Below are 14,718 nucleotides of genomic sequence, written 5' to 3'. Positions count from 1 at the left end.
GAAATCTTCAGGTCCCATTTCAGAAAATTTCTCTTTATAAGATTTATTCATAGTCCAGAAGTAAAAATAGAAATCTAGAAGTAAAAATAGAAATAGAAATATGTGATGTAGTTTCCCTGTATAACAGGGAAACTACATCACATATTTCTTTACCAGTGGTGACATTATTTCTTTTGAATCTTTTGGTTCTTGAAGTATACTTACAAACATCATAAATAAACAAGTTAACATTTCCATTTATAATTTATCCAGCTGAATCTACTCTTGATTAATATTTTGCCCATATTATTTCACAAATAAAGTAGAAAGTAAAATACATTCTAGAAAATACTAAATGTAATAAAAATTGATCATAAATAAACTACAAATAAAGTAACATTTAATTTAGTAATTTATTAATCAAGAAAATTTAAATGGAAAAAAGATTTAAAAATGTAGTTTATTTTATCAAATAAACTACTCTTTGTCCGTGGATTTTTTTTGTCATTTTTACACCCACAGTCATTACTACATATATACAACATTAATAATAAATATTCAGTAAAACAAATATGTTTATATTATATAAATAAATGAATAATATATATCCAGAAGGTAGTAAGTGCAGAAGGTAATGAACATATACAGCCCATGTGCAAATGTTTAATGAATAATGAATGCATAGCCATTTAGTTCCACCACATATGTCTATCTCATTGTAAATATGTTATTAATCTTTTCCTAAGCTTTTAAAAAATATGTAAGAAAATACAAAGTCAAAGACCAATGTAATGTGAATTTTGAAGTGTGTATCTGGTTTTCAAGAGTGTGTATACATCATTTCAAGAGTGTGTATACATCATTTCAAGTGTGTGTATGCCTGGTGATGTAAGAAAGATTTGCACAGTAAAAATTTATAGATAAATAAGTGACAAGTATTTACAGATTACTCAATCATGAAAAAAACAGTGCAACATAATCAATGAAAAGACAAATTTCAAAGTAAAGATTGTTTTGGACGATTCTTTTTGTTTACAGAAGTGAAGAAAAAATCAATAATAAATTTTGTAAGGCGAGACAATTTAAAAAAAAGCATTTTGTTTATTAAGGTGAAAAAAGCTTTCACTGAGTGACTGACAAAACTAATGGCAGATTACTATAATAATGGAATAAAAATCTAGACAAAATGTGTCTGTAAAAATCTAATGTGCAAGATTAAAATGGTGACTATGTAGAAAAGTAAATAATTTTCTTGTTCTCCAATAGTTTAGGAAATAAAGTTTCTTTCTTCTCTCAATAAAATTAAAATCTCAATTCAAAATTATTGACGTATAATAATTTTTTAATAACTAATGACGGTAATAATGTACAGTTTACTTAAAATATTTCACTGTGACGAAAGTGAATGTACAGAATTTCATACAACGTTAAAGGAAAATGGAGGTAGCAAGTTATGAAAAGATAATTACATGCATTCTCTCATTTTAAATCTTACTGTGATTAATTATTTGATTCACTCATACAGAATCATTAAAATATAGACCGGAATTTTGCTGTGCAGACTGAGGAAAAATAGTAAATAAATGTAGTAGGGGTGCTCGAGTAATTGGATGGTGTGGAGGGAAGCAACCGGCCAGACACACGCCCATAGGTCATGGTCCCACATCAGTAGCAGAATGTCTGAGCAGGGGGTACCATTATAATCTGATTTCTTGCCAATGTAGGTGTCAAATCCTCTGAAATTTTTACCCAACACCAGGCCAAGTTCGAAGATGCTACTCTGTCAAAAATTCAAGTGTTTGATTGGGTCAAAACACTTTGAAGTGGCTGTGATACAGTGGAGAATGAAAGTCGCCGATGTCATCCGTGGACCAGCTCAATGATGACAACATTCAGGCCATTTGTGACCTTGTGAAAGGTGACCACTGCATAACCGTCGCAGAAATTTCATCAGAGGTGGGCATAAGTGTTAGGAATGTGCATACAATGTTGTCGAACACTACTGGATGCAGAAAAATGTCGGCAAGTTGTGTTCCACATCTTCAAACTGAGGTACAAAGAAATGACCGGAAAGACATCTGTCGGTGGCAACTGAATTGCTTTGAGGAAGAAGAGGAGGCATTTTTTGGACCACACTGTGACCTGCGGCGAAGCATGGGTTCACCACTACACCCTGGAAAGCAAGAGAACAAGTATAACTGGAGGAAAAGTGAGGAGTTGGCACCAATAAAGGCCAAGAAACGCTTGTCAGCTGGAAAAGTTCTCCCAATTGTGTTTAGAGACTCAAAAGGTATTCTGCTGATTGATTTCCTGTACAAACAAAGGACAATAAATGCAGCAGACTACTGCCAGTTGCTGGATGACATCAAGGCTACTTTGCAACAAACAGAGCTGGCAACCAATTTGCAACATCCTCCTTCTCCATGACAATGCACAGCTGCACACAGCAACTATCTGATGCTACCTATCTGATGGAGCTACCTATCTGATGGAGAAAATGTATTTTTGTTGAATGAAACTATGTAGAAAAATAAGGTAATTTATTTGTAATTCTATCTAATACCAATAAAGTTATGTAAACAAATTTCAGTTTATAATTGAATGACCCTCACATATCACTTTCATATGACAAATTGACACATCCATAATTTCTTACTTTCACTGAAGTATTTAAAGTAGTATATAAATATGATTTTCCAAGTAAATATTTACATGCATTACTATGGAATTCCAAATATTTCATAACATTTTCACGACATTTATGTAAATACCAAAACATGCTCACTCAGACTTAGGTATACTAAATGGTAAAAAAATCAAACAAAAAAACATAAGTTGATATTTTTTTTGTAATTTAATACTGAAAACTTATTTCTTTGTTTGGGCATGTTGATACAGCCAAATAAAAGTTAGATAGCATGCAGGTCTACTTTGTCTTAAAGGTAAGTTAACCAGTTAAATATTACAAGATACAAAAATCATTCGGTAACAAAGTATAAAAGGTTTTGTAAGATATTTGATAAAAATTTATTTATTTTTTTTGGTTTTGTTTTCTGTCATCAGATTTTTTTGTTTATTTATGGCTGATGTGTTATTTATCACAACTTATTTTAAGATTACATAAGCAGGTAACTGAAAAGCAACAATATTAGTATGTGATACATGAAAACATTGAACACAACTACATTTTACCTTTAGAAGCAAAAACTAGTGTATCAGTCAGATACAGTATAAGCACTAGTAATTAGTATCCCTAAAGAATACCATATAATCCACCACCACTGATTTTTAAAGAAGTCCCTTTCTTCAAGAACACCCACATAATGATGATGACCTGTTAAATACCAATCGATCCAAAAAAAAAGCTCACAGAAGTCAGTTTTGTTATAAGTGGTATTATGAAAATGATCTTCTCAAACGCTCTACATAAATGTAGACAAGTTGAATTGGTCTTTTTTTCAATTTTTAATAATAATATTTAGCTCACCAAATGTTTATCATCAATAAAACTAAACTATCACAATAATTAATCTGATTCACAATAATTAATCTGATTCACAAACACTTAAATGCAATATTGCTCGAAGACACCCATGAAGCTAACTTATTCATAAAACAACTATCTAACCCAAACTTTTCTAACACAAAATTTTCTATTAATGAATGCATGAACAGTACAATTTAAGATCAAACAGCAATATTGTCACAGTATTGTCAAATTAATGATAGTGATAGATTTTCTAGTATAATCTCTTCTTTACCCACACATCTAACAACAAATTATGATAATTATTTAAGTAACTCAGAGTTAAAGATATATATATATATAAAACATATATATATACATATATATATATATATATATATATATATATATATATATATATATATATATATGTTTTATGTGACCTGCGGTGAAACATGGGTTCATATATGTAAAACATATATATACACATCCCCTGTGTATATGACTACACTGACTACCCTGACTGACTAATACCCTGTGTGTATTATGACTAATACATATAGGTGATACATATACTAATACAACACAAACACATGCGCACATGTGTGCACTCATGCACACACACACACGCACAACAATGGTTCCATCTATAGCTTTCACAGAAAGGCCCTTGAATATGAATGGTACAATATTCTCAAAACAGGTATCCGATACAAAAACTGGTATCTTTAAAAATACTTTTAGCGCAGAAGTGTTAATAAACAATTTTATAACAAAAACAGTGAAGTTTAAGTAAGATGGAGCATTGGAAGAGCATCATGCATTCATCAAAAACGTTTTCTTCAAACATGGTGATTTGACAATTCCAATTTTGCAATACAGTGGTGGCTTTTGCTCACATCTTTGTATTCATCACACTAGTTCTGTTCTCAGCCACATAAATTAATTAAAAAAACCACTAGGCATATTTTTTTATTGAAGATAAAATCTTTTTGTTAAATTAATACTAATTGATTATATAATTTAATAAAATATTTAATATTTTAAGCCAACTTTTCTATAAACTTTAAGTGTTCACTGTTTCTCTCAATTTAAAAAATGACAATTTATACTATGTTACATCAAGATCTACATTTTAATCCATACAAGAATGGCACTTACACACGATTTATGTATTTGGTGTCCATATCGCTAGGAGGAATTTTTGTGAATAACTTCTTTTTTTTTTAAATTAATTTAATTTAATGGAAAATTTAACAAAATTTGTACTCAAAAAAGATGAAAAGCACATTGTCAGGTACTGTCTAAAAAGCTAATTTTCATTACTCAGCTGATAAAAATCCTACATTATTTCAAAAGACTATTATATCTATAGTAGAGTACTTATATAGAAATGCTTCTCAAAGCCAGAATTCCATAAAAAAAAAATTGATCACATCAACTGTAGTTGAAGCTTGTTGGAACCAGTACTCATACACCATAAACAATAATGGTTTTTTTAATTGTTTTCTTTTACCTAATATGGGTGAATTACTGAAGAAGAGAGGAAAGTGTCAAGTTGAAAACTGGATCAAGAATAATTGTTGAAGAGTAAATATCAAGTAAAATATTTGGATGGTATGGCTATTAAAAAAAAAAATAAATTTAAAATTTTGATGAAAACTAACTATTGAAAAAGAGCAAATTTTGTGAAAAAATCATCTTCTGAATAAAATATGAAACATTTTGCAGTAATACCAAAAAGATTCAATATAGCAAAATGAAATGATCAAAATGAATTCATATGTGAAAAGATTTATTAAAAAAAATAAGATTACCAGAATTCTGTGGGGTTTAAAGCATACTAAGCAGAGAAGCAGAACTTCCTAGCCCGCTGTATCTTTGTACACATATTTAAACAGAGCAAAAGACCACAACTATCAAAGGAAAAAATATATAAATTTAGATAAGAAGGTATAAATTTTTGTGACTGCAAGGCAATTAAAAACGTTTTGACTTCATGGCAAAGATATGAATTCCAGTAAGAAAATACAGTCTACTACTCTAGCAATCGGCACATCCAATACTTAGTCATCAATTGATGACTCACAGACAAACAAAAAGGTAAAATGATTTTTAAGGATTAAAAAAACCACTTATTCAATAGTCAGTTACCAACAAGTGTTCAGCACAGTGTTTAACAAATATAGATAGCATACCCAATATCACACTACCATATGCTTTCTCTGGGTAATTTCTACTCTAACAGAATTTAATTACTATAATATTTCCAGAATAAACAATAACATAGTATTTTAAACTAACGCAGATTAGATATAGATATAAACATCAAAATGCAAATTGGAAATAACAGTTTACATATGTTATTATGGCAACCACCATATCGATCACGTTAGTTATTTTTGCTATCATTAAAATTTTCAACACTCATTGTACATGATACAGAACTGCACCTAGATTATACTTTATTTATGTATAAAACACTGTGTTGATGTTGCAAACTTTATGCACAAAACACTGTGTTGATGTTACAATATTATAACCTAGATGATTACTCGTTGATAATATAAAATATTATACAACAATATTGAAACAAAAAACCTTACCTTTCAACTCGTTCAAACCAATAGAGAACACAACGTTTTAATTCATCAAAATCTTTTTGCCCTTTTACATGCTTTTTACATTTAAATATAAATAATAGTTTTCCATCTTTATCTCTATTGTGTACAAACATGGAACCATCTTCTAAATAATCCATATTTAAATCCTGTTCAGTAATATCTGCAACAAATAAAGTTTCAAAACATAAAACTATTTCAATAATTTATTAAACAATTTTAAACAAAATTCTTAGTACTTTGCTGAATAATGTTATTAATTGTACCATATAAGAAATTTAAAGCCTGCAGAAAAATAAAACTAGAAACTGGCAAATGATTAGACCAATAGCTTGTGATCCTAAAAAGAATACACGATAAGGTTTATGTGTAAAAATGTTTATAAATACAATTTCTTTTGAACAAAGCAAAAAGTAAAAACAAATGGAAGAGTGTACCATATATGAGGAGCTCAGAAAGAGGTTTGATTTAATACATAATATTACTGCTGATTTGGAAAATGGAAAAGAAAAAATAGTTGCTTATCTGCACGCCAGCAGAATATTAACAAGTCTACAAGATGGCTATTAAATAACAAGACTAATGCTGCTACAGAAGAACTACACTTGCACCATATTCGTATGACCAACAGCTGTGTAGCGTGAAGCCTCCTGTTTCAATTGTTGTCACTCCAATTTCTGTAAACATATTAGTCTGGCCGTGGCCTTCATTTAGATAACAAAGTTATCATTTGTTTTGCCAAAAAATTATAAGTTTTATTACAGCAAAGAATTGTCATGAAATTTCATATTAAACTTGGAAAAATTGCTACTGAAACTTATCTTTTATTAAATAAAGTATATGGCAATGCATGTTTAACACATGTGCGGGTTTTTTGAGTGGTCTAAGCATTTCCAAGATGGCCAAGCTAAAGATGATGTTTGCTTCTTCACCCTTCCATGTCAAAGATATTGAAAAAATTGGTAATCTGTGATTTGATCTGACTGTCGGTTAACTATTCTTGTCTTTATTCAAGGTTCCTGCTCAACTCCATGAAAAAATAAGAAAAAATGACCCAAATTGTGGAAGAACAAATCACAGGTTCTTCATCAGGTCAACGCACCGGCTCACATTGCATTGTCTATCAAGACGTTTCTAGCCAAGTATAACATCCCAGTGTTAGACTATCCACCTTATTTGCCTAAGCTGGCACCATGTGACTGACACCATATTTCGAACAATGGAAGATTCGCATGAAGCGTTGTAGGGATACAACTTATCAGGGGATAATAACTAAATATGTATAAATTTAAAATAAAATATTTTACATCATCAGTATCGTTATTTGATAGCCACCCTCACTGAAGTTAGTTCAAGTTGTTGTGTTTAACGAATCGCTAAGTGAAGTGGTTTTTTCTATGAATAAGGTTATTTTTTAATAATGTTAGTATTGTCAAAATTTTCAGTTTTTATTTTGTTTTTGTGTCAGTTTATTATTTTATTTAATATCAGGGACCTTTACAACTTGTAAGTGTTATCAATGTACTAATATGTACAATGAGTGCTTAAATGTTTTGTGTTGTTATTATGGTGTTTTTAAATAAAATGTAAAGGCCCTTTACACCATTACATATGATGAACTTGGTGGTGATTTAAAGATTGTGACCAGGGCTAATGACCATAGACGTCAATGCCCATACAAAAAAAGTACTATGTCATATTTATACAATAAATAAAAATTTAATTACCCTGAATCACATTATAGAAAATAAAAAACTTTTCTTATATAGGGAAAATGCATCAATATCAAAAACCAATAGCAACTAATTTAAATCCCTTGCTCTTGGAAAAAAAAAACAATTAATTAACAGTTAAATCTTAACATGATGGTTGAATTACAAAATAGTCCATTTAATTTTAACTTATAAACTGTTCAAATTTATAATTAAAAATATATTCAAATACTATACTATAAATATAGTTTCCTTATTCACCCACAGATTGTACTAAATTTTACTTCAATAACTGAGTAAATATTTATCTCTGTACTTTAATGTTCTAATTGTTTTTAATTAATTTTTTTTTTTATATAAATAAGTACTGAAGCAGAGAATTCTTTAAAAACGGAAATAACAAAAAAAAAAAAAAGAATTGAAAAAATGAATTTTAATGTAATAATTATATCCTGCTACGAAGGATGCAATTTGATAAGCAATCTATTACTTTATAAGGAGTAGCACAGCATCTATACAACTATTCCATCTGTAATTTTATTGATAATTTATTTAAATGCAGTAATGCATGTGGCAGTGTATAATTTTCATTGTTTTAGCACGATTAATTGAATATTTAATAAAAAGAGTTTATATTTTTAATAATTACAACATGAAAGTTTTAATGAAACTAAAGTTCAGAAATGAGTCGAGTGGAAATGGATCAACACAATTCAATTCCACAAGCTGAAAATTTTTTAAATTCCAAATTCTGCAAAAAATATTAACACATTAACATAGGTAAATGTTACTACTGTGGTTATCAACAGACGTGTTCAGACTTTGTTATTTAGCAAGATATATAATCAAAACTTAATATACTTTTGAAATAACACACCAAACAAAATACTACAATTATAATGTTTTTAAAAACTTATTTCAAAAATGTTCATTTACCCATGCAATCATCTTCAGTGACATTTTCAGTTTTAATCCTTCAGTCACAAGTGTGATTGATATCATTTTTATTTTTTATTTATTCTGAAAACAGTCCAGCCCTTCAGGAATGATAGCCAAACAGACTTTTGTTTACACCATACAATGCCCACTAATCACTAAGTAAATAACAGTAAAGTTTAGGTGTGTAAGTAATTTAATATATTCTCAACACTTATTACTTGGTAAAATTAAACTGTTAAAAATAGATATGATGTAAATTGAAGTTTCATATCAAAATATAGGGGAATTTTTTTTCTAGCTTAAAGTGACTTTAACATAAGAAGAAACCTTTATCTCCAAACCTTCCATCAAAAAGAACGGTATGTAAATTAATGCAGCACTGAACAAGTATCATAAGCATAATAAAATAAAATATAGAAAATATATTTTTTAATTACGATATACTAGGTAAATGTGTAGTTATTTTTGGCATAATTAGGTTTTACACTGGTCATTGAATAAATGCCAGTATTGACTTTATTATATAGGATTAAAAAAGGAAGCACCTTAATGGGGTTAGAGATTATTGATTTTCACTCTTTTTAGACAGGTTATAGATTTATTCCTGCTAAAATATTAAAGCTTACTATACATAAATTTATAATGATGCAATCCCTTTTATACAACTAAACATAATACTTACATGTAATTTATTTTATTTATTAATTATAAAATATTTTAAGTACAAGAATATTTTTATTCAGTTACCATAAAATATTTCATACACTATTTTATTAAAGGCAAAGTGAAGTAGATTTTTAATTAATGAAAGTACTTAACTCAAATCTATGTCAAAGATTTTTCGAATGCTTATACAAACTTCATTAAGGAGACAACTACTGAAATTAAATATTTTTTCATATGAATTTTTTACAGTGTTTTTGATTCATTTTTTTACAAATTAAACATTTATTTATTAATAAATATATTGTTTTACTAAATATTTTATTTTTATGATCTAAAGAAGATGAAAAAATGTTAAAAGTAATGGTTATATTCCAACATGTGCATTTTAGATATTTTTTCTCTAAAATGTGCTTTTTAGATATTTTTTGTTCTCCATAAAACAATTCTTTGAAATTGTAATTTCAAAGAATAATAATTTCAAAAATTATGCACAAGTATAATTTTGTGCATATAAAAACAATTTTGCACTCTGTTAACATTAATGAAAAGATTGTTCCAATTTACAAAAGTCACAAAAAAAATATACGAATTCTAACTTCCTTAATTTTCAAGTTTTTTTCCCCAAACAGATGGACGTAATCCATTTTGTGTGCTGGAAAAAAATTCTGGGAAAATGTATATACCATCTAGTAATTGATTTCATTTGCTAAAGGAAGATAAACTCCTGGCAACAAACTGATTTATTTAACTAAACATCACCTCAATGTTGACAGTCTGAAATTAAAGAATTAATTTTATGTAACAAAACTATCAGAATATTTTCAGAGTACAACCACATAAACCTGTATTTTATCAGAAAGGTTCCCTACAAATGAGTCACAAACTTTATTAATTTTATAACTATTATAATCTGTCTCCTAGCCTTTTCAAATATTTATAATTCAGAAAATTTATGTTTATGGTATTTCTACAAATAATTGTGTAAAACTCAAGAACAACTACGCCAATCTAAATGTTTCAAACTTTATATCTAATTCAGTTAGCTTATAGAGTTCAAGTAAACAAACTGCGCCTACAAGTATTCAAGTGGCCGATTCACAAACATCTCCTGTAAATCCTGATGCATATAGAAGACATATAATGATGCATATGCATGACGTTAATATATATTCAGTAACCGCGCGCTATTATATTTTACAAAAATTATAAATAAATTTTTAATTTAAATAAATTAAGACATTTTATTTGAGTTTTTAAGAGATATGAAATTGTCAATTGTCAACAAACAGTAAAATTTCACTAATATCTGATATTAAATTTCTATGATAACAAACAAATTATAAATTCAATTTAGTTTTTGTCAACTGATTATGCGAAATCCGTAGTGCTGTCAATATTAAGAAGTACACTGCAGGCTCAATTTTTGTTTTTTGTTATATTATCCAATTCCCAATAATTTGGTCCAATTATATCAGTTACATGTTATATACAGTTTCTCCATTCCTGCTGGCTTGTTTTACTGATGTTTAAGCATAAATTTTTAACATCAGATATTTTAAAAGCAGTATTTTCTGATGATACGTAACTTTTGATTTGTCCCCAAATTAAACTCAATTGGGTAATCGAAGCACGATTTTGCCCCTGGATTCTAGTAACCCATCAATTTTACACACAATAAAATCGCTTTTAATATGCAAAACCCTTTACAATAATCGGACCTTAAGTTCATTCTCTTCAAAAATCATTCCTTTTAAATTAAGCCACATTTTGATATCACTCTTTTTCCAAGACACGGCTGAAATTTTTTATTTTTTAAATGAATGAAAGGAGTGAGTTCAATGAACAATTGAACACAAGAACAAGACTTATCAAATGAAAAGATCAAGGGTTTAATAGAACTGAAGCCACAACATTATATAAACTTTGATCACTGATTACTATATGACAATGTTATGTATCAATTACATGATTACTACAGTGTTGTATATAGATATGGTTGCATCAATATAGATATGAATCGACACCGATACACAAAACATGACTCAGCAGAATCATGAAAAACTCACTCACACAAATGCAACATTTGTTAATTCTTCACTTTACAAGTTAACTGACTACAGTATAGTTGTATATTTATCCAAGGTTACTTTATTCTTAGATCAGCAGTACAGCTTACACAAAGTATGATGTATTTTACAGTATAATTTTTTTATGCAGTTAATAATTTGAGTTATATTAATTTACGACTGATATTTCTTCATTCAATATATTTACAAGGTACCTTCATTTAAAAAAACATTCTTGGAATTTACAAATTTCAAGTGATGAAAATGAAAGCAGTGTTCATGAAATGGAAGCGGATCATTATTTGCTTTAAATACAAAATCAAATCTTGTTTGATCTTTGTATACATGTTTTATGTAATTTTTTTTGTAATTTCAAAAAATTGTTCTTTCCCTACTTTTTGTGGGAAGTTTTTCACGTTTACGCTATTGATAAATTTTATTAAAAGACTAACTGTACCCACTCTTCACATTGTCAATACTGATCTTTATCCTCCTTTTTTGTTCTTCTGAAGAAAACATTTTATAAGGACTCAGGTTGTAAAATGAGGCCAGATGAAAATCTGACTTTTCAATCAGAAAAAAGTAAAGGCAAAGTAAACCTTATAGATATAACCTAATAAGTACCTATACCTGTATCTATACCTATATGTATAGGTAAGGCTTTGTTCTTTACATGGTGCTTTTGTTACACGTTTCTAATAATTACAGAATATCAAGTGAAAATATGAAACCATTTTTTTCTAGATTCATTCTCTAACGATGTTAAAAGAGAAGTACCAAAATACATTTTCATAAAATACATAATTAGCAACCAATCAGAATACTTATTTTCTGTTCAACATTTTAAAAACATCTATGGGAATTAGACAATCCAATTTCTTAATCTTCTTTCCGATTAGAAAAGCGAATGATAATTTTTACATGCCTTATTTCAGCTTTGAAGGCTCATTCTGCTCCTTCTTTCTTATGAGATTTCAATCTACTAGATTTGTCATCTGTTCTCTGTTGCCATCCAGTTCAGAACACCTTTAAGTTACTTTACATACAAACTGTTAATTTTACTACTATTACTACTACTACTAGTATATAATGTATTCTTTATTCGATTTCAACATTTTATCGCTTTAATATTCTTCATGCTTGCCGGTTATGTAAACTGTGTATTCATTTTTACATACCTTTATGTTTCTTTCTCAGTTTGAAAACCACAATGAAGAATTTACCCTTGATTCCCTAAAGTTTCTAGACTTTGTTTTACTTGGCAGTTCCATTTCAAACTATCAGAAGGGAAACATTCTTCTGCTGTTCAGACAAACCTACTACTAGCTACAGACCTTTAAGCAAACTTATGAACTTTTCAGTTTGTTTGTCAATCTGGATTATCATTTAACTGTATTTTTTCTTCAAAACTTTAATTTTTACTTTTTATTTTTTTTACTTCAAAACTTTAATTTGAACGGTTCTCTTATATAAAACTTAATAAATTCATTGATTTCTACAGTAACATATGGTCTTCTTGGAAATGGATTAACAAATAATGGATAATTAAACTGGAAAGCCATTTTTTCCAGATACCATTATGACTACTTTCAGATCTGAATTCTATTTATTACAACTGAATCATAAAATATATGAAAACTGTGAAATCCTCCTTAATCTAACATAAACTTTTTGGGGTTTGTTAAGAAGGAAAATCCAACTTATGTTTTCAAATAATGTTGACTTGTCTGGGCTGAATTTCAAACTTTTAGCACAAAATGTACAGAATATACATGATGATATTAAGAAACATGACTTTAATCCTATTTATTCCTTACAGAGGTGTATTACACGAAATTTGTAAACTTAGAAAAATTTATTGAAATAAATTTCTCCTACCAAATTTCAGTATTCCATCTAAATTGGGCAGGAAACATTTTTTTATAATCTTAACTTCCTTTTTTTATTAATTGATCCAGTTTTCTTTAATCTTTATTTACAAGATTTCACAAATACATCCAAATGAAAACCAGGTATTTTCTATTAGTGTAAAATACAAACATTTAAAACCGTTTTAATAATTTTATTAAATTTCAATAAACTTTTTTAATTTATTACTGCTAAAAAGTCACATCCTGAAATAATTTTGTATAATATCAATCGTTACATGTTTACCAATAATGTAATATTTGTAATTGTTTATAGTTGTTTACAGAGTTATTTATTGATTAAATATTTTAGTCTTATCGTCTAGGAAGTATATATAAAAACAAGTACTGTAAATTATTTTAGTAGAACATTAAATAAAGATAAGCTTAAATGATACTGTGTATACGCAGGTGTGCGTGCGTGAATGAGAGTGTGACTCATTACTTTTTATTCACTTTTATTACTTAATTTAATATCATTAAATTATTATTATATTTAATTTAATATTATTTAAGAAAAAAATGTTGTATTTTATAGAAAAAGAAAGAGATTTCCAATAGCATAAAAAAATTATGGATATATTAAATGCCTTGGCATGATCAAATCAAAAGAGGAAAAATAAATCTAGAAAACTTTTCAGATTTTTAATGCTATCATTCCACCTACATCCTTATAAAAATTAGACCCTAACAGTTTGAACAAAGTCTTTAATGAATGAACAACTGTCTTTATACACTCACGCATGTGCAAGTGTGCGCACGCGCGTGTGTGTAATCAAGATGTAACACAAATAAACAATGTAATTTCACAAAGTGATCTGAGTCATTAAAGTAGGAAAGAGATTCTACAAACATACCTTCCTATTTATTAGTCTTTTTATGTCTGTTTTTATGTTTTCCACATAATGGAGTTAAAGTAATGTACTAAAATCCTCTATATATAAGTATAATGTAACATTCTCTATAAAATAAAAAAGTTTTAAGAATCCCTCTGGCAACCATTTCCAATTTTGATTATTAATTTTAATAAATACCAATCAATTATGTTTCATTAAATAAAATCTGAAGTACCTTAATTTTTTTTTTTTTATTAATTTTAGTACCTTAAAAATACTCACCTTTTTCTTATATAATTTCAAATAAATGAATTCTGAGAGAAATTTTTATAGTATATTTGTTACGCTAACTCCAAGGCGTAAGACCAAAGACTGAATGAATTTTAGTCTATTTTACTACCAAAATAAAAAGCATTGATTATTTATTTATCATTTCTTTTTATAATTTCACTCTCTTAAAGGATGCAATTTATAAATATTTAATAATATTGCCAGTTTATAAACATCTTTGAGTTAGGAACAATAA

General features: G+C 28.1%; 1 protein-coding gene across 1 annotated transcript in view; it reads right to left on the bottom strand.

The window, feature by feature from the left end:
- The window catches only part of LOC142328610 (motile sperm domain-containing protein 2-like), a 78,909-nt gene that overhangs the window by 48,297 nt on the left and 15,894 nt on the right, over nucleotides 1-14,718 (bottom strand). Inside the window, exon 3 of the mRNA XM_075372423.1 lies at nucleotides 6,052-6,229. Within this exon, the coding sequence (XP_075228538.1) occupies nucleotides 6,052-6,229 (178 nt within the window). The remainder of the gene's footprint in view (nucleotides 1-6,051; nucleotides 6,230-14,718) is intronic.

Source organism: Lycorma delicatula, chromosome 8 (genome assembly GCF_047948215.1).
Source record: "Lycorma delicatula isolate Av1 chromosome 8, ASM4794821v1, whole genome shotgun sequence".
Lineage (NCBI taxonomy): Eukaryota > Metazoa > Arthropoda > Insecta > Hemiptera > Fulgoridae > Lycorma > Lycorma delicatula.
This window is presented reverse-complemented; position numbering and strand designations above follow the sequence as displayed.